The sequence below is a fragment of the Lutra lutra genome, chromosome 11 (assembly GCF_902655055.1).
Source record: "Lutra lutra chromosome 11, mLutLut1.2, whole genome shotgun sequence".
Taxonomy (NCBI): Eukaryota; Metazoa; Chordata; class Mammalia; order Carnivora; family Mustelidae; genus Lutra; species Lutra lutra.
The window spans coordinates 102,077,167-102,097,355 of NC_062288.1; the positions used below are offsets into that span (position 1 = coordinate 102,077,167).

At 43.5% G+C, this 20,189-nt stretch overlaps 1 protein-coding gene across 4 annotated transcripts; it reads right to left on the reverse strand.

Moving 5' to 3' along the window:
* Positions 1 to 898: 898 nt before the first annotated feature.
* ZNF786 (zinc finger protein 786) lies at positions 899 to 15,922 on the reverse strand. 4 transcript variants are annotated; one of them, XM_047694842.1, is made up of 5 exons: positions 15,796 to 15,904; positions 14,665 to 14,785; positions 9,092 to 9,218; positions 5,278 to 5,430; positions 899 to 3,385 (listed from the first exon to the last, which is right to left on the reverse strand). In XM_047694842.1, the coding sequence occupies exons 3-5, from the start codon at positions 9,123 to 9,125 to the stop codon at positions 1,386 to 1,388; spliced, it is 2,187 nt and encodes a 728-aa protein (XP_047550798.1). In that variant the 5' UTR covers positions 9,126 to 9,218; positions 14,665 to 14,785; positions 15,796 to 15,904; the 3' UTR covers positions 899 to 1,385. The 4 variants fall into 4 exon arrangements, with proteins under 4 accessions (XP_047550798.1, XP_047550799.1, XP_047550797.1 ...); XM_047694843.1 differs by lacking the exon at positions 15,796 to 15,904 and adding an exon at positions 15,376 to 15,596; XM_047694841.1 differs by lacking the exon at positions 14,665 to 14,785 and having other exon boundaries at positions 15,796 to 15,922.
* Between the last annotated feature and the right edge of the window lie 4,267 nt (positions 15,923 to 20,189).

The window sequence follows — 20,189 nt, forward strand, 5'->3', positions numbered from 1 at the left end:
CATTGTTTTCTAGTAACATCTGTTATAATTTAGTAATAATCTCATTTTCTGTCATCCCTCAGAATTTCAGGCTTTTTTTTTTTTTAACGATTTATTTGAGAGAGGGGGGCAAGGGATAAGCAGACTCCCTGCTGAGCAGATAGCCTGACGTGGGGCCCAAACCCGGGACTCCAAGATCATGACCAAGTGAAAGGCAGATTCTTCACCAACTGAGCCACCCAGATGCCCCAGAATTTCAGGTGTTCTACACGAAACATGAACCCTCTGAAAGCCAGGATTTCTTTGAATGGAGTGCAGGTGTTTCCCTGAAGTACAAACATTCTGTGCTCACACAACCTTCACCTCATGTAGCAATGGGATAGTTTCCTAGACTTCTACTTGTGTTATGTTTATTTGTAACATTCGGTTGAAAATTCTCTGCGCGCAGAACTGTTGTTGCCCGTAGTGCTCCCTGACAGAGCTGTTTCATTTTGCTACTTTTTTCCCCCAAATTTTATTTTTAAGTAATCTCTACACCCAGCATGGGACTTGAACTCACAACCCCCAAGATCAAGAGCTGCACACCTCCACCAACTGAGCCAGCCAGGCGCCCCTTGGCTGTAATTTTGTCTTTACTCAGATTTAGTCACCGCTTAGATAGTCACTCTTGGGAATCTCATTCACTGTCTTGGCTTCAAACACCATCTCTGTTCTGCAGCTCCCAAACCCATACCTCCTGTCCCAATCCATCTCGTATCTATATTCTAGCCCCATATATCTTAGCACCCCTGCTTTTAGGTTTCTTCAACTCAGATGAGCCAAACTTTGCTGAAATTATCAGCTTTTCCTTAGGGGAAGCTACGCACAATCACTGTAGAAGCTGCCATGAGACCTCAACATTCACAGAAACAGACAGGGATTCAGAGAACTTGTTTTATTGCTGTCGGTTTCAAAATAAATGACTCAAAAACAAATCCAACATCATATCAGGCTTGCAAACAAAATCCACTGGATTTAAACCCCCCCAGTTTAGGATCACACCGTGCAGAAGACTCAAGTGGACATTTTAGAGCCACCCCACGTCCTCAGCTTGCAGAACAGTACTGGAGGGGGCTGTCCTAGTTCCAGCAGGGATTCAGAGCTAGCTTAGCATTTGTGGGGAAGTTACCCACTTACGATGGCAGGGAAAACAGGTATCTCTTTTATCAATAGATAGGAAATATGACAGGTGGTGCGCTAAATAAGAAAATCCTGGGTGGTTTCTCAAGTTCCTAACTGGAGTTACATTCTTGCTCAAAACGGGGGCCCTGTTCCTAAAATCTGTCTTCCAGTGGGTTTGGCTCTGGCTGCTGTGAATTTCCAGGCCTTATCAACTCCCCCAAGGCTCTGGATACCCTCCACGGGCCTCAACTCCAGTCGGCCTCGATCATCGCAAACAGCTGGCTGAGCCTCTTCTTAATGTCTGGCTCATTTGGAGCACTGTAGGATTTCGTGTGCACCCTGATGTGTTCCGCTAGTTTCGACTTATAAATGAAGCCCTTCCCGCAGTCGCCACAGGCAAAGGGCCTCTCAGGCCTATGTATGCGCTGGTGCCGAAGCATGTGTCCCTTTTCCCGGAAGTTCTTGTCACACTCGGGACAGCGGAAAGGTCTCTCCCCTGTGTGCAGGCCTTGGTGGCTGAGCAGCTGTGCCTTCAAGCGGAAACTCTTGTCACATTTGGGACACTGGAAAGGCTTCTCCCCCGTGTGGGTCCTGATGTGCTCGATGAGTTTGGACTGCTTGGCAAAGCCCTTGCCACATTCGCAGGAGAAGGGCATCTCGCCGCCGTGCAGCAGCTGGTGGGCCTTCATGTCGGCCTTCACGCGGTAGCTCTTGCCGCAGTCGGGGCACTGGAAGGGTCTCTCCCCGGTGTGCAGACGCTGGTGACTCAGCAGCTGCCCCTTGAGGCGGAAACTCCGGTCGCAGGTGGGGCACTGGAAGGGCCTCTCCCCGCTGTGCACGCGGAAGTGCTCGGTGAGCTTGGACTGCCGGGTGAAGCCCTTGCCGCACTCCCCGCACGAGAAGGGCCTCTCCTTGCTGTGCGTGCGCTGATGCGCCTTCAGGATGCCCTTGAGGCGGAAGCTCTTGGCACACTCGGGGCACTGGAAGGGCCTCTCCCCGCTGTGCACTCTCAGGTGCTCGCGGAGCTTGCACTGGTGCGTGAAGGCCCGGCCGCACTCGCCACAGGAGAAGGGCCGCTCTCCGCCGTGGCGGAGCCGGTGTGCCCGCAGCATGCTCTGCAGGCGGAAGCTCAGCGGGCACTCGGGGCACTGGAAGGGCCTCTCGTCACTGTGCAGCCGCTCGTGCCTCAGTAGCTGTCCCCGCTGGCGGAAGCTCCTGCCGCACTGGGCGCACCAGAAGGGCTTCTCCCCGCTGTGGACGCGGCCGTGCTCCGTGAGCTTACACCGCTTGGCGAAGGCCTTGCCGCACTTCCGGCAGGGGAAGGGCCGCTCGCCGCGGTGCACGCGCTGGTGGCCCCTGAGCAGGCCGCGCAGGCGGAAGCTCTTGCCACACTCCGGGCACCGGAAGGGCTTCTCTCCCGTGTGCACACGGAGGTGGCCGGCGAGCTTGGACCTGGCAGCGAAGTGCTTACCGCACTCGGCGCAGGAGAACGGCCTCTCCCCAGCTCCCGTGCGGGCGCAGCGCTCCTCACGCGGGTTCGGCCTCCCTCCCGAGGGCACAGCGGCCGGCTCAGCCCTGCCCGGGAAGGCGTCATCGCCTTCTCTCCAGGAGCCTAGCCTCTCCCGGCCGGGCAGGCCCCGGCAAGCCTGCATGCCGCTGCTGGACCGCAAGCTTCCGTCACATCTGGGGCACCGCGACGACCTCTCCCCCTCGTGCGGGAGACCGTGGCCCAGAAGGGGCTGCTTGGGTGGGAAGCACGTCAGACACTCGGGGTCCCGCAGGGCGCTCTCGCCCGCGTGCACAGCCAGATGCGCGAGCAAAGGCCGCTTCCGCCGGAAGCTCCTCCCACAGTCCGGACACCGGAAGCGCCTGGGAGCCTGAGGGCGGCTCCGCTGCGGCTGCTGATCAGCTTGGCGGCTGCGTTTCTTCCAGGACCTCCACGGCTGGTCCTTCAAGTGGCTTTTCTGGTGCTTCTCCAAGTGGTCCTTCGTCCAAAAGCTCTCCCCACAGACAGCGCAAGGGTGCTGGGTGCCCCCCCAGGAGGAGGCCTCCCGCGTTGTGGGGGCTGCTGGACGTAGAGCCTGAGCATCACGGCTGGGTGCGTTCGGGAGGTCGATGCTTTGGTCAAGCCTGAAGGAAACATCTTCTCCTCCTCCTCGGGAGGGTTCGGAGGGGCACTGGCCTGCTCCACGATCTTCTTGGAAACGACACTCAGCTTCTCCTGAATGCACAGCTTGTGGGCCTCCTGAAATAGAAACAAACAGTCATTATTCCTGCCTATGGCATGACTAAAGGCTTATGTCACCAGGAGAGAGACCTTAGGGAACGGTGCCCGGTGCCATCTGGTGGCCTGGGAACCCAGCTCCCACGGGTCTCCACCACCAGGGACACTTCACTGTGGTTCTGTCATGGCTGAGAGACTGTCTGGTGAGAGTCTGCTGAAAACTAAACTGAGAAACATATCTTAAAAGAGGAAAATACAGGGGTGCCTGGCTGGCTCAAGTCGGTCAAAAGAGCATGTGGCTTTTTCACGGGGTCGTGAGTTCAAGCCTCACTTTGGGTGTAGAGAATACTTAAGTTACACTTAAGAAAAAAAAAGAGAGGAAAGTATAGGTCTCAAACAACGGGCCTAAGCTTTGGAATTTGGGTTCAAATCCTATCTCTTCACTGTGTAGCCTTTGTCAAGCTAATCTCTCCTTCTTGGCTTCATTCAGTTCCTTCTGTAGACACAGGGAAGCAACAGGACATTTCATTGTCATGAACTTTAGGTGAGTTCCTGCATGTAAGGTGCTGAGCATGTGACTGGCATACTGAACACACCTGCAAATGCTCACCACCATCAACCACACGACTATCACACTTTGCCATTCTGATGTGCAGACATTCCTGAAATCACCAAGTGATGACGGCACTGTCACTCACAGACCCTAACACCACAGTCGTGACCCAGGGAATGTCCCTAAGGCTAAGCAGCAGGGCCTGGGCTCTTCTCCCCCCTCCTCACCCCTACCCCACAAACCTTTTAAAAAGGTTTTTGGAAGAATGGATAACAGGTGGCAAAAAGTGAAATAATTTGTGGAGCAAAACTCCTTTCTTTACTGTCCAGAAAGGGGCAGCCAAAAACTCAAGAAAACTATTGACAAGATTTCTTGGGATGATGCTCCCATTGGTTTTCTCATTCCATACTTAAATGTTGACTTTTAAGAATCCAAAAATCTCAGGGGCACCTGAGTGGCTCAGTGGGTTGAGCATCCAACTCTTGATTTTGGCTCAGGTCATGATCTTGGGGTCATGAGATTGAGTTCCAAGTTGGGCTCCATACTCAGCAGGCAATCTGCTTGAAATTCTCTCCCTCTGACCTGACGTCCACTCATTCTCATTCTAATAAATACATACATATTTAAAAAAAAAAAAAATTCCAAGAGGGTGCCTGTGTGGCTCAGTGGTTTAAAGCCTCTGCCTTTGACTCAGGTCATGATCCCAGGGTCCTGGGATCGAGCCCCACATCAGGCTCTCTGCTCAGCAGGGAGCCTGCTTCCTCCTCTGTCTCTCTGCCTGCCTGTCTGCCTACTTGTGATCTCTGTCAAATAAATAAATAAAATTTAAAAAAATTTTCTAAGAATCTCAGACTCTTCCATCATAATAAGAAACAACACAGGAGAGCTGAGTTTTAGGTAATCAAGGAGAGTCAACAGTCTCCATACAGGAAGGAAGCAATTTGGGTTACTAGTATGTGGATAACCAGTCTCTGAGTCCTGCCATCATCCCCCTCGCCTTACCTACCACTAACAACAGCTCACATTTACTGAGCTCTTAGTGTGTGCCAGGTATCACTTTAACACTTCACATATGTTAACCTATATTGTCCTATCTAGGTACTTTCGTTGTCTTCATTTTCTAGATCAGGAAATTGAAATACTGAGAGGCTGAACAACTTGCCCAAGGTGTCACAAGAAAAGACAAGATCCAGACTCAGACTCTTGAACCCACACTCCCAACCACTGTACTTTACTGTGCTTCTCTAGAATACACCAGTTGTCCAGCTTCAGCCCAGCCAAACAGGAAGACCAGATCAGAAAACTGGAACAAACTGAGTGTACTGTCTTGAGGACATGACCCTGGTTTCTTAATACTCACCCCAAAACTGATGGCTCTCGATAAATGGATCAAATTGCAAACGAGCAGAAGAGCAAATTATGGTTCCTGATTTCTGTGTTTCTTGCCAGTTCTGGAAGAACTCTCTCTCCTGTTCAATCCAGGATATTAGTTCTGGTTTGGGGAGTCCATTATCTGTGCAAAAATGTCAGACAGGGTAGTTTGGTTTCTTTGAGCACTAAATTTAAGCACACTGAGATGCCTTAAAATTTTCAAAATGCACTCCTGGGAAAACGCATGAGACAAGAAGTAAAAAAAAATAGATTATAGGTTTACGCAAGGAGGAGCAAAACTGCCCACATTTCCTAACAGTACTTCCTAATCTATCTGGACCTGTTAAAGCAGTTTAGTGTTTAAAACCTGTCTTTGGGGGCGGGGGCTGGGTGGCTCAGTTGTTGAGCAGAGTCTGCCTTCAGCTCAGGTCGTGATCCCAGGGTCCTGGGATTGAGCCCCGCATCAGGGTCCCTGTTCGATGGGAAGCCTGCTTCTCCCTCTCTCACTCCCGCTGCTATGTTCCCTCTCTGGCTGTGTCTCTCTCTGTCAAATAAATAAATAAAACCTTTAAAAAATAAAATAAAATAAATAAATAAAATCCTGCCTCAGTCCCCATATATCTAGAAATGTGCATTTTGTCATGGGTTTCATAAAACTCACTAGTAGTGTGCTTTGAGAATGGTGGAACAGCCCCACAGACAACTGGAGATACCATGGGAAGAGGGGGGTATGCAAAATAAGAACTGGAATGCCGATCCTAGGAAATTTCAAAGTAGGTAAATATTCTCAGAAGTCCGCTGGTGACAGTGCTAATCACAACCCAAAACATGGCCGAGTTCTGCTAGATAAAAAGGGTTGCAAGCAATGAAATAAGCAAATGAAAATAGTTACAAGACTGTCTAATATATAACCCCATTCCCCTAATAAAATGTTCATGAATTTTCAAGTAAAACTTTCTTTCAATAATATCTCTTTTATAGAACCTAAATTATGCTTCATAGATTGCTAAAGGGAGATCAGTGTACAGTTCAGATCAGAGAAAGAGAGTAAGCCAGGTAATGCCTCAGGGATAAAATGTCAGAGTGGCGTAGTACGTGTGGACAGGTCACTGTGCTCCAGATCCCTCCTTGCCCCCCGAAATCTGACTTCAATCCCAAAAGAATTCTAAGTCTGCTCTTAGAAGAAAGGGAATCACTATCTTTTATTAAAATCCATATACCTATTCTCAATCTTCATCTGTTGAAACCCCAGCATCTTTTAATTTAAAAAAAAAATTAAAAAAATTTTTTTTAAATTTTAAATAAATTTAAAATAAAATAAATTTTAAATAAAAATTTTTTTAAAATTTATTTATTTATTTATTTGACAGAGAGAGAGAAAGAGATCACAAGTAGGCAGAGAGGTGGGCAGAGGGGGAGGGGCGGAGCAGGCTCCCCGCTGAGCAGAGAGCCCGATGTGGGGCTCCATCCCAGGACCCTGAGGATCATGACCCGAGGTGAAGGCAGAGGCTTAAATCGCTGAGCCACCCAGGTGCCTCCCAGCATCTTCTAAAAGTATTTTTCCAAAGATAAAACCAAGAAAACAATTCAATTTACAATAACACCAAAAAGAATACGACACTTAGGAATAAACTTAATAAAAGAAATTCAAGAATGGGGCAACTGGGTAGCTCAGTGGGTTAAGCCTCTGCCTTCGGCTCGGGTCATGGTCTTAGGGTCCTGGGATCGAGCCCCACATCACACTCTCTGCTCAGCGGGGAGCCTGCTTCCCCCCCCCCCCCGCCTGCCTCTCTGCCTTCTTGTGATCTCTGTCTGTCAAATACATAAATAAAATCTTAAAAAAAAAAAAAAAGAAATGCAAGACTTACATAATAGAAACTATAAAATATTGCCGAAAGAGATTTTAAAAGTCATAAATAAACGGAAAGATATCTCATGTTCATGAATAGGAAGTCCTAATATTGTTAAGATAACAATATTCCCAAGGGGAAAGGCATGGGAGGATGGGGTAACTGGGTGATGGACAGTAAGGAGGGCATGTGATGTAACAAGCACTGGGTATTATATAACACTCACGAATCACTGACCTCTACCTCTGAAACTAGTAATACACTATATGTTAATTAACTGAATTTAAATTTTTATAAAAATGAGTAAGAAGACTGAAAAAAAAAAAAGAAACCCTTCCTGCTTTTCTGATATAAACATTTAAACCTATACACTTCCCTCTAAGTGCTGCTTTGGTGCATCTCACAAATTTTGCCGCTTTATATTTTCATTATCATCCAACTTTAAATATTTTCTAACTACTCTTGTGATTTCTTCTTTGGTTTATAATTTACTTAGAATCATCTCGTTTGAAAACAAATGAGTAAAGAAACACAAAGCAAAATCAGACATATAAATAGAACGAACTAACGACCACAAGAGTGAAAGGGGAAGGAGAAGGGCAAAATGAGTGACAGGGAGGGGGAGACACAGGCCTCAGTTATGGCATGAATGAGTCACAGGAATGAAAGGCATAGCACAGGGAATACAGTCAATGATGCTGTCAATGATACTGTACTAGCGTTCTATGGTGACAGATGGTAGCTACGTTTGTGGTGAGCATAGCACACAGAGATGGTGAATCACTATGATATATACCCGAAACTAATGTAATATTGTATATCTATTACAATTTTTTAAAAAAATTAAAGAACATATAGCTATAATTAAACAATGTGAATGTAAAAAATAAAAATAAAATAAATTTAAAAAAAAAGATGACAATATATCCCAAATCCAATCTGTTTTTGTTGTTATGGTTTTTTGGTGGTTCTTTTTTTTTTTTTGCAAAAATTGACAAACTGATCCTAAAAGTAATGGCAATCAAAACAGCATGGTGTAGGCATGAAGATAAACATATAGATCAATGAAACGGAATTGAGAATCCAGAAATAAACTTCTACATTTATGGAGAATTGATTCTCCAAAAGAGTGCAATGGGGGAAAGAATACTCTTATCAAAAAATAGTGTTGGGATAACTGGATATCCATATGCAAAAGAAGTTGGATCCCTACCCCACACCATATAAAAACCTTAACCCAAAATGGACCAAAGACCTAAATGTAAGTACTGAGGGATGCCTGGGTGGCATAATGAGTTAATGCTGCCTACACTAGATAAATCAAGTAATAGAGATCAAAGCATGGATAGTTAGATTGGTGGAAAGTCCAGTAAAAACTAAAACAGAAAAGGTTAACAGTGATTGCCGTGGAGAATTATCTGAGTACAGGAGTGAGGATATCATTCATTTGATAAATTAAAAAAATTTTTAAAAGACCAAGTAAGCAAAAAGACTAAAAAGAACATCCATTACCATAACCATGAAGAGACTGCTGCTGTTAACCGTCTCAGGGTATAGCCTTACAAAATCTCACTGGAGGGAAATATTTTAGCTTTTCTAAGTTATGCAAACCCCACAGTAAAAACCGACAGGTAGCGACATCCTAGGGTAAAGATATACATTATGGACATGAGCTGGGAGTGCTCCCATATGGAAATCACAGCAATCTGTGAGCGTGTAGTGACTACAAACCCTAAGTCACCGCTGACCACCACATATCAAAGTCTTAAATATTTTCCTTTCTCAGTGTCTACCCTTGAGTAAGGATTAGCCCTGCTTAAGGAAGTATTAACGAAGACGACTCTGGGCTAAAAAATACCATTCTGAGTTAATTTCTGAGAAATCTGACCTAACAAACAGGACCTCTTCTAGACCCAGATCCATGACTTCCCCACAAAATTGAGTACTTCTTACCTAGAGAAGCAAGAATCTCGTAATTGGTTCTCATAACATGCTTGTAAAGCTCCTTCTGCCATGCCTCTAGGTTCTGCCATTCTTGCTCAGAGAAATAAATGGCCACATCCTCAAAAGTCAGAGGCAACTGAAATGACAGACATAATACATTCACAGGCATTAGTGCTTCAAAAGGATTTCAGCTCCTTCTCATCAATTCTTTTTTTTAAAGTAAACTTTATCCCCAAGGTGGGGCTCAAACTCACAACCCTAAGATCCAGAGTCACATGCTCTCCCCACTGGGCCAGCCAGGTGCCCCTCCTTGTCATCAGGTTAAAAAAATTTTGTAGTGGACACTGCTTTTGTCTATTCAGCAGCTTCCTCCTTGGGAAATACTCCTTCCCCTACTCCAGTCATGTGGTTCTGCTGTTACCCACTACACCGTCCACAGTTCTTTATGCTTGTTCAAACTCCATATGCATACGGATAGTAAGGAATTTATTTTCTTTTGAAACAGTGGAAATAGGGCACCTGGGTGGCTAAGTGGGTTGAGCCTCTGCCTTTGGCTCAGGTCATGATCTCAGTGTCCTGGATTGAGGCCCATGTCCAGCTCTCTGCTCAGCGGGGAGCCTACTCCCCAGCCCCCTCTGCCTGCCTCTGCCTAATTATGACCTCTCTCTCTTTCTCTGTCAAATAAATAAATAAAATCTTTAAAAAAAAAATAAAACAGTGGAAATAAATCACTGGGTAACTTCATTCACTTAATATATTAAAGATACCTCTCCAGGTCAATGTGTAGAGGCAAAACCAGGTTTTTGTAAATTGTAGTATATTTCATGCCATGGGTACATAAACCCCACTGATGGGACATACATTGTCTCCATTTCCTTTATAAACAATGCTCTGATATGCTTCCCAATATATTCGCACTTTTACCTCTGTAAGATAAAGCCTAAAAAGGAAAACTACTAAATCAAAAGTTATAAACATGTTCAGTTTAACAAATACCATTACATTGCCTTCCAAAAAGAATCAGCCTTTGCTAATAAGACTTCTTTCTCATTTTTAAAAAAAGATTTTATTTATTTGACAGAGAGGGAGAAATCACTAGTAGGCAGAGCAACAGGCAGAGAGAGAAAGGGAAGCAGGCTCCGATTCGGGGCCTGGGATCATGACCTGACCAGAAGGCAGAGGCTTACCCCACTGAGCCACCCAGACGCCCCTTACTTCTGTACACCTTTGCCAGCACAGGTTGGTTCTTAAACCTTTTTATTTTTTATTCTGCCACTGTAATGGGTAAAAAAAAAAAAATTGTATTTCATTGTTTTAATTTGCATTAATTTGTGAGCTTAGCATCCTTTTCATACTTTTCTGGGGAGGGGAACATTCCACATAACTTTGTGCAGGTCTGTTCTCATCCTTTGCTCAACATTCTTGTGGGCTCTATTAATTTCTCATATTAGGGTTAATAATCCTTTGATTGACTAGCAAATGCTTTTTTAAAAAAGATTTTATTTATTTCAGAGAAAGTGAGTGCAAGCATGAGCAAGGAGATGCAGAGGGAGAAGCAGGCTCCCCACTGAGAAGAGAGCCCAATGTGGGACAATGTGGGATGTGGGACTTGATCCCAGGACCTCGGGATGATGACCTGAGCTGAAGGCAGACACTTAACCCACTGAGCCACCCAGGCGCCCCTCTTTTTTCTTTTTATATTATTATACTTTGCAGAAGAACGTCTTTTGTGGCTTCAGGGTTTAGTATGTTGATTTGGAGACTTCCTAAGATTATAAAATACTCTCCTAAATTCTTCATAACATTCTTATAACTTTTATCCGAATTAGACGTTCTTCATCTGGAATTTATTTCTGCATATCATAACCAAAAGGAATATAATTCCTTTTTTAAGTGGATATTCACTCATCACAAAGTTTCTTAAACAGTCCATTCTTTTACCATTGATTTGGGATCACTTTTCATTAACTAGGTTTCCATTTATACTTGGGTATATTTTTGTTTCATTGGTGAATGTGTCTTTTTTGCTACAGTACTGCACTGCTTAATTCTTAGTTTTTTTTTATACTTTTTAATTTTTTATTAACATATAATGTATATATCGCCAGGTTTACACACTTCACAGCACTCACCATAGCACATACCTTCCTGAATGTCCATAACCCCATCACCCTCTCCCTTCGGATCACTACATTTGTAGCTTTAGGGTAAATACCCAGTAGTGCGATTGCTGGGTCGTAGGGTAGCTCTATTTTCAACTTTTGGAGGAAACTCCATGCTGTTTTCCAGAGTGGTTTCACTAGCTTGCATTCCCACCAACAGTGTAGGAGGGTTCCCCTTTCTCCGCATCCTCACCAGCATCTGTCATTTCCTGACTTGTTAATTTTAGCCATTCTGACTGGTGTGAGGTGGTATTTCATTGTGGTTTTGATTTGTATTTCCCTGATGCCGAGTGATGTGGAGCATTTTTTCATGTGTCTGTTGGCCATCTGGATGTCTTCTTTGCAGAAATGTCTGTTCATGTCCTCTGCCCATTTCTTGACTGGATTATTTGTTCTTTGGGTTCTTGGCTTTATCAGATATTTTGCTATTTAAGAGGACGTGGTCATCCACCACCACCTCCATTATTTTCCACAGGAAATTATCTTGATTTTTCTTTTTTTTTTTTTTTAAGATTTTATTTATTTATTTGTCAGAGAGAGAGAGATCACAAGTAGGCAGAGAGGCAGGCAGAGACAGAGGGAGAAGCAGGTTCCCTGCCGAGCAAGGAACCCGATATGGGACTCGATCCCAGGACGCCGGGACCATGACCTGAGCCGAAGGCAGCCGCTTAACCAACTGAGCCACCCAGGCGTCCCTATCTTGATTTTTCTTATCTGTTTTCTCATCTACATACATAGGAAAGATACTTCGCTAAATTTACACAAATTCTATTGGGATTCTGATAGGAATATACTAATTTTGAGAGAACTGGATCTCTAAAACAGGGGATCTTTCCTTCCAGAAACATCTCTCATTTATCTAGACATTTCTATGTGTTTTAGTAAAATTTAGTTTCCTTCATATAGACCTTATATAATTCTTGATAGGTTCATTCCTACAAACTGTAGAGTTTTTATTGCTACCATGTTTGAGGGGTTTGGCCCATTAAATTTTCTTCTTTTATAAAAAAAATATTTTATTTATTTATTTGACATGGAACGAGAGTTAGAGAGAGATAGAGGGCACACAAGCTCCAGGAACAGCAGGCAAAGGGAGTAGCAGACTCCCCGCCGAGCAGGGAGCCCAATGTGGGGCTCGATCCCACGATTCCAGGATCATGACCTAACAGAAGGCAGCCGCCCAACAGACTGTGCCATTCAGGCACCCCTCCCATTAAATTTTCTAATTATGAAAGCTTGGGAAGATCATTTTTATGTTTATTTTGGAAACAAATTTCCTTGTTGACTAACACTGTCAGTTGATGGCCTTGGAGTGTCTACACAGAGAATGAGATCTGCAAATTAACATTTCTTTTAATGATTTAAGCCTGTAATTTTTTTTTTTTTTTTAAGAATTTATTTACTTGAGAGAGAGAAAGAATGAGAGGGAGTATGATAGGGGGGAGAGAGTCAGAGGGAGAAGCAGGCTCCCCGTTGAGCAGGGAGCCCAATGCGGGGCTCAATCCTAGGCCCCTGGGATCATGACCTAAGCCAGAGGCAGCCACTCAACCAAGCCACCCAGGCGCCCCTCTTTTTTTTTTTTTAAGCAAAAGATAAGTTGTTTATTTTAAACTAGTAGGTTTTCCACAGAATTCTATAAATTACACGTCTATAGTCTCCTGCATACAAGACTAAGCCTATCATTTCTTATTTTCATCTTACTGTACTGGCTGGAACAATGTTGAGTAATAGTGACGATAGCATGCAACTGTTTTATTCTTTAAAGGAAATGTTTCTAATGCTTCTCACGTAATATTTGTTGTTTCCTTTAAGTTATTAACTAAGATGCCACCTGTTCCTAGAATACTAAGAGTTTATCCAGAACTGGTTTTCAATTTCACCTCTTTTTAAAACAATGCATTAGGAAAAATAACACAAGCAAATGTGTTTAAAACATTTTTTTTTTATTGTGATCGCTTTGGATAAATCAAACACTTTCTAAGATGTATAACTAGAAGCATGTAAGTTATATATTTGTTAAAGTACTCTAATTTCATTAAGTATACATTCTTTTAGGGGCGCCTGGGTGGCCTGGTCAGTTAAGCATCCACCTTTGGCTCAGGTCATTATCTTGGGGTCCTGGGATCCAGTCCCACATCAGGCCCCCTGCTCAGTGGGAAGCCTGCCCCCCTCCCACTCCCCCTGCTTGTGTTCCCTCTCTTGCTGTCTCTCTCACTGTCAAATAAATAAATAAACTCTTTTTTTTTTTTTTTTAAAGATTTTATTTGTTTATTTGACAGAGAGAGACCACAAGTAGACAGAGAGGCAGGCAGAGAGAGAGAGAGAGAGAGAGAGAGAGAAGCAGGCTCCCTGCTGAGCAGAGAGCCCGATGCGGGACTCGATCCCAGGACCCTGAGATCATGACCTGAGCTGAAGGCAGCGGCTTAACCCACTGAGCCACCCAGGCTCCCAATAAATAAACTCTTAAAACAACAACAACAACAAAAAACTTTATCTTCATGTATGTCTTATCTTTTAATTTTATTTAAGCTTATATTGTACATATATTTTCAGTTTCAATGCAAATGTATCAGTCTTAGGTCATTTTGCTTTCTCTGTTTTTGTTTTTTTTTTAAGATTTTATTTATTTATTTGACAGAGAGAGAAAGCACACAAACAGGGGGAGTGGCAGAGGGAGAAGCAGGCTTCCCGCCAAGCAGGGAGCCTGACATGGGACTCGATCGCAGGACTCTGGGATCATGACCCAAGCCGAAGGCAGATGCTTAACACCTGAGCCACCCAGGCGCCCCTGCTTTCTCTGTTTTAAAAAAAATTTCTATATGTAGGTTGGAAAGATACACTAAAATTTCTTCCAAACGGCTTAAGTTTTACTTTTCATATTTAGATTTTAAATTTATCTAGAACGCATTTTTTTAAAAATTTATTTTATATATTATATACAGTGATTTACCTCAATGTATATTTTATATACTATATACAGTCGTGATTTACCTCAATGTTATTTTCCAACTGAAAAAGGCAATTGTCCCAATACTGCTTTTGAAGGTCTCTGTATTACTTTCCTAAAACTGCTGTAACGAAGTACCCTGAGTGGTTTAAAACAATAAAAATGTATTCTCTTATAGTTCCAGTGGCTAGAAGTCTGATATCAAGTGTCAGCAGGGCCATGCTATCTCTGAAGCCTCCAGGGGAGAATCCTTTCCATGCCTTTCCCTTAGCTTCTGGCAGTGGCTGGCGATCCCTGGTACTTCTTAAGGGTGCATTAACTTCAATCTCTGTCTCCACTGTAACAGGGTGTTCTCCCTTTCTGTGTCTGGGTCTCTGTACCTCTTCTTATAAAGATACTAGTCATGGTGGATTAAGAACCTACCCTATTCCCTTATGATCTCATTTTAACCAATTAAATCTGCATCAACTTACTTCCAAGTAAGGTCACACAATCTTGAGGTTCCAGAAAGGACATGAATTTGGGGGAGACACTATTCAACACAGTACAGTCTGCATCTGGGTTCTCTTTCCATTTCCACTGTTCTGTCTGTCCCTACACAAAACAGCACGGTAGTAATTCGATGGGCTTATAATAAGTTTTGTCTGCTAGTGCAATTCCCCTTTCGTTGTTCTTTTCTCAGAATGATATTTTGACCTTTATTTTTTCATATGAAATTTAGAAACTGTCTAAATTCACAAAAAACTTACTACCATTTTAATACAACTGCAGTAAATGTATATATGAGTTTGGAAGAAAAGTATCATTTTTACTGTATTTAGTCTTCCTTTTATAGGCCTGGTTATCTCCCATTTATTTATAGTTTCTCCATAAAGGTGTTGCCTATCTTAAATATTTAATCCTAGAAATTACATTTTCTTAGCGGAGACTGCTAACGTTATTTGGAAATCAATAATAACCTCATGAATTCGTTTAGTCATCAGGAAAAATGGTCAGAATGAAAACTTATATGCTATTTTGAAAAAACATAATGGCCATTCCCTCTAAACTTCGATTACAACAAAACATTAAATAATTAAATAATGTATATTCTAAGTTTTTATATTCTATTCTATTCCTTCCAACTTGTCTTCCTTCCTTCCTTACACTCAACACAACCTCTAACGCCCTAGCGGCTAAATTACCTCATTCAAGCCGCTGCCAGACAATCGCTTCAACCCTCAAAATCTTAAGTCTTTTAAAACTCTTGTTCTGAACTCAGTAACTGACGTAAAACCGGCTGAGCTCGAACACGCACCGCCAGCTCCAGACCCATTTCTCTGCTTTCCCTTGCCCGCCTCCGCCACTCCCGGACGTGCCGGCCCAGGCTGGGCCCGCTGCTGAGGAGGCCTGGTCCACGCTCGGTCTGTTCGCGAGGGCGGCCACGGACGAGTCCCAGAAGTGGCGGTCACCGGCCACTCCGAGCCTCGAGCGACCCCCGGACTCCGCTCCACCCGTCCTCTGCAGCCGCCCCGAATGAAACCCGGATGGGTACCCGCCAAGCCGCAGCCCGGAGCCCGCCCCGAGCCTCGCCCCCGTCCGTCCGCGGGGAGAGCCTTTCTTACCGGAGCCGGTTCGGCCATGGCCCTCGCCCGCCCGCCGGTCGGCGGCCCGGTAGACGCCGAGTTCTTGGGAGCCGCGCGGAACCTACCTCGGCTCAAGGCTTCCCGCCCCGCCCAGCCCTGCAGGCCCAGCCCCTGCGCGGTGCGCGCTGGGACTCGAGCCCGATTTCCCCACCCCCCATCCTCCCCACAGCGCCCCCTGCGGGCCCGGAGGAGACAGCGTCGGCCGCAGGAGCCGCCCTCCCAGAACTGGGCACACTGGCCGCCGCGCTATCGGTGGCGGGTCATCTCGCTCTGCCGGGGGTCTCCAAACGACGAGGACCGAGACCCAGACGCGCTGAAAGGCGCTGGAGAGGGCGAGAGAGGTGGTGGGAATTCATTAACGGGGAGTCAGGCAAACATATAGCATCGCTGACCCCATGGACTTAGATTAGGAACATGACTTACAGTCTACAAAACAAAAAAAAAAAACTGTCTTATAACCTAATATGAAATGGACCTTAAATTTAAGAGTCTTTCACTCATGGGGCGCCTGGGTGGCTCAGTGGTTTAAGCCACTGCCTTCGGCTCAGGTCATGATCTCAGGGTCCTGGGATCAAGTCCCGCATCGGGCTCTCTGCTCAGCGGGGCACCTGCTTTCTCTCTCTCTCTGCCTGCCTCTCTACCTACTTGTGATCTCTGTCTGTCAAATAAATAAATAAAATCTTTAAAAAAAAAAAAAAAAGAGTCTTTCACTCTTAACCACCCAGCGTGGTTGAAGTGTTGCGATACATGTAATTGCTATCCCCACCTTAAAGGTTTTCTTAAAAAAAAAAAAAAAAAAAAAAAAAAAAAAAAAAAAAAATTTGGGACGCCTGGGTGGCTCAGTTGGTTAAGCAGCTGCCTTCGGCTCAGGTCATGATCCCAGCGTCCTGGGATCGAGTCCCACATCGGGCTCCTTGCTCGTCAGGGAGCCTGCTTCTCCCTCTGCCTCTGCCTGCCATTCTGTCTGCCTGTGCTCGCTCTCTCTCCCTCTCTCTCTCTGACAAATAAATAAATAAAATCTTAAAAAAAAAAAAAAAAATTAAAAATATATGAAATTTAACAATAAACTTAGTAAGTAAAAGTTGTTTATAATTCTGATGGTCTCATGTAAATGCTCTATTTCTTCATATAAATTTCCAGTCTCTGTCCACAGACATGTACTTTTTTATGGTTCTGAGATACGTATCTTTTTTTTGTTACCACATCGAAGTTTTCCCATGTTCCTCATAATCTTATTAATTATACTCTTAAATGGATGTAATTCAAGGCAATATATTAATTTGCTAGCGTTGCCATAACAAAGTACCACAGACTGGGCAGTTTAACGAAATTAACTGTTCTCACAGTTCGGGAAGCCAGAAGTCTGAGATCAAGGTGTCAGCAGGGTTGCTTTCCCCTCAACACTCCTTGGTTTGCAGATGGGCACGTCCCTGCTGTGTCCTGCCAAGGTTGTTCCTCAGTGGGTGTCCTAATCTCTTCATATTGGACTAGGGCCCACCCACAATGACCTCATTCTACCTTAATTGCCTCTTTAAAGGCCCTGTGTCCAAATACAGATCTGTTCTGATGTACTGGGGATTAGAACTTCAACACAGGGATTTTTGGAGAATACAATTCAGCCCACAGAAGGTAGGGTAGTATTAAATATTCAGGGGCAGTTAAAAAAAATGTGGCCATAAATAATGCTGCTTGAGTATTTTCATATACACAGTCTTCAAATATAGAAAGTACAAAGTGCAAAGGATAGACCAATACATTAAATTAGATTAGGATTTAAAACTTTTTTTTACATCAAAAAGCATAATAGCACAGCCAAAATTAGGTCAGACTGGGAAAAGATATTTACAACAAGGAAAAGCATCCAGAGAATAGAAATAACTTCTAAAAATCAAGACTGCCCGGGAGGAAAATGTGCAAAATTATGAACAGTGAATTCACAGAAAGGTGAAAAAAATGAAATGGCAATAAAAACACAAAAATGTTCCATCTTGTTAGTCAGGGAAATGCAGTATCTGCTTATGAATATGTGCATATCCTATCGCCCAGCAAGTCTTACCTTGGTGCTATTTTTGGCCATTTACATAGGAGCTATATTTAAGAATCTCTAGCAGCATTGTTTTAAGAGCAAAAACAGGTAAGCAATTTAAATATCTAGCAACAAAAACTAATGAACTATAGCTAAAAACAGCATACATGCATAGCATTAACATAATGAGTGAAAAGGCATGCTACAAATTACATACAATATGGTACTTACAGAAACTTTAGAACATATAAAATAGCACTATATATGATTTAGGAGTAATACACATGTAGGAAAAGCGTACAGACATGTACATGAATACTCGATGGGATAGTAGCTACCTCTGGGAGCTGGGATGAGAAAGGGGTGGTGAGGAGAGGACCAAAACCAAGGTTACACAGGTGCTCCATCAGTACAGATGGTCCCCTGATTTGTGATGGTACCACTTACAATTTCTCAGCTTTACAATGGTGTGAAAGCAATATGAATTCAGTAGAAACTATATTTTGAATTTTGATCTTTTCCTGGCTAGTGAATGCTGGAGGATCCTCTCTCGTGATGGTGGGCAGCTGCGGCTCCCAATCAGCCATGCGATCACAAGGGGCAAAATCCAACAAGCTTACAACCATCGGTACCTACACAGCCGTTGTCTGTCACTTCCAATACACTATTCAGTACATTACATGAGATAGTTGACACTATTATAAAATAGACTTTGTGTCCAGTGGTTTACACTGTAGGTTAATGTGCTTTGAGCACATTCAAGGAAGGCTGGGTTAAGCTATGATGCTCAGTAGGTTCAGGTGTTTTAAACAGTATTTTCAACTTATGACGGGTTTACTGCGACATAACCCCATTGTAAGGCACAGATCTGTACTGCTAAGGACTTATTACTCAAGCTGAGCCAATGGCTCACAGGTGAACATTCTTTATACCATCTGAATCATCTGAATATCTTTTTAAACAAAAATATTTTATTTATTTATTTATTTGAGAGAGAGAGAGAGAGAGGGAGGGAGCACAAGCAGAAGGAGGAGACAAAGGGAGAAGAAGCTCGCTGCTGAGCAGGGATCCCAACAGTGGGCTTCGATCCCAGGATCAGGACCTGAGCTGAAGGCAGACACTTAACCGACTGAGCCACCCAGATGCCCTACACCTTCGAAATATCTTTAACATTGCAAGGTACATGTAAATAAATTAATCAAGTCATCACTGAGTTTTACCATCTCATCTCAGGCTTGTGAAAAAACAATGTCAAAACAATATTCAGTAATACTATTAACAGAGGGAAGTATGAAGCGCTATGGGAACATTAAAGAAGGGATTAGCTATCTCCAGAGGAAGAGTTCATTGAAAACTCCCTTTGTCCTGCTTTTTGACTATGAAACTATTTTCACCAAATTTTACAATACATATGTGTACAAATCACGATTTATCTGTCATTCTAACTTCAGTTCACAAATACGGTAATATATAACTTCTAACATTTATTCTAAAGTTGCATTGTGATTTCCTCTTTAACCTATTAGTTCCTTAGGAGGGGTATTTTTAAAGTTTCTAAGCCTAGCAAGTTTTGTTTTTAAAGTTTTTGTTCTTATTCCTAAATTAACACTTCATGGTAGGAGAAATTTGACCACCATGAAATGGTCTTTTTTTATATATATATTTTATTTATTTGACAGAAAGAAATCACAACTAGGCAGAGAGGCAGGCAGAGAGAGAGGAGGAAGCAGGCTCCCTGCTGAGCAGAGACCCTGATGCGGGGCTCGATCCCAGGACCCTGGGATCATGGCCTGAGCCGAAGGCAGAGGCCCTAACCCACTGAGCCACCCAGGCGCCCCTCCATGAGATGGTCTTTTAAAAATATGTTGAGACTTCACTGTAACCTACTACATAGTTAATTTTCATAAGTCCTCTCTATGTGTTTAAAACCGATGTTATTTCCTATACAGGGCTTTCAGTTGGGCAAAACTCGTAAATTTTTTGCTGTTCATATCAGATTATTAATACTTCTTAAGTTTATTGTCTGATGCACACATTTATGAAAGCTATGCTAACTATCCAACTAAAATTATAGTACCTTTATTTTGGTCATTTTGTTAACTTTTGCTTTTTTTTTTTTTTAAGATGTTAAGTATTTGGGAGTGAGTGAAAGTGAGAGAGCTCACAGAGGAAGAGAAAGAAGCAGATTCAGCTCTGAGTAGAGAGCACTGAGTGGAGAGCAGACACCTAACTGACTAAGCCATCCGGGCACCCCATAACTTTTGCTTTTCATATTACAAATCCACATTGTTAAGTGTTTACAGTTCATGATTCTTTTTTTTTTTTTCCAAACAAGTTCGTGATTCTT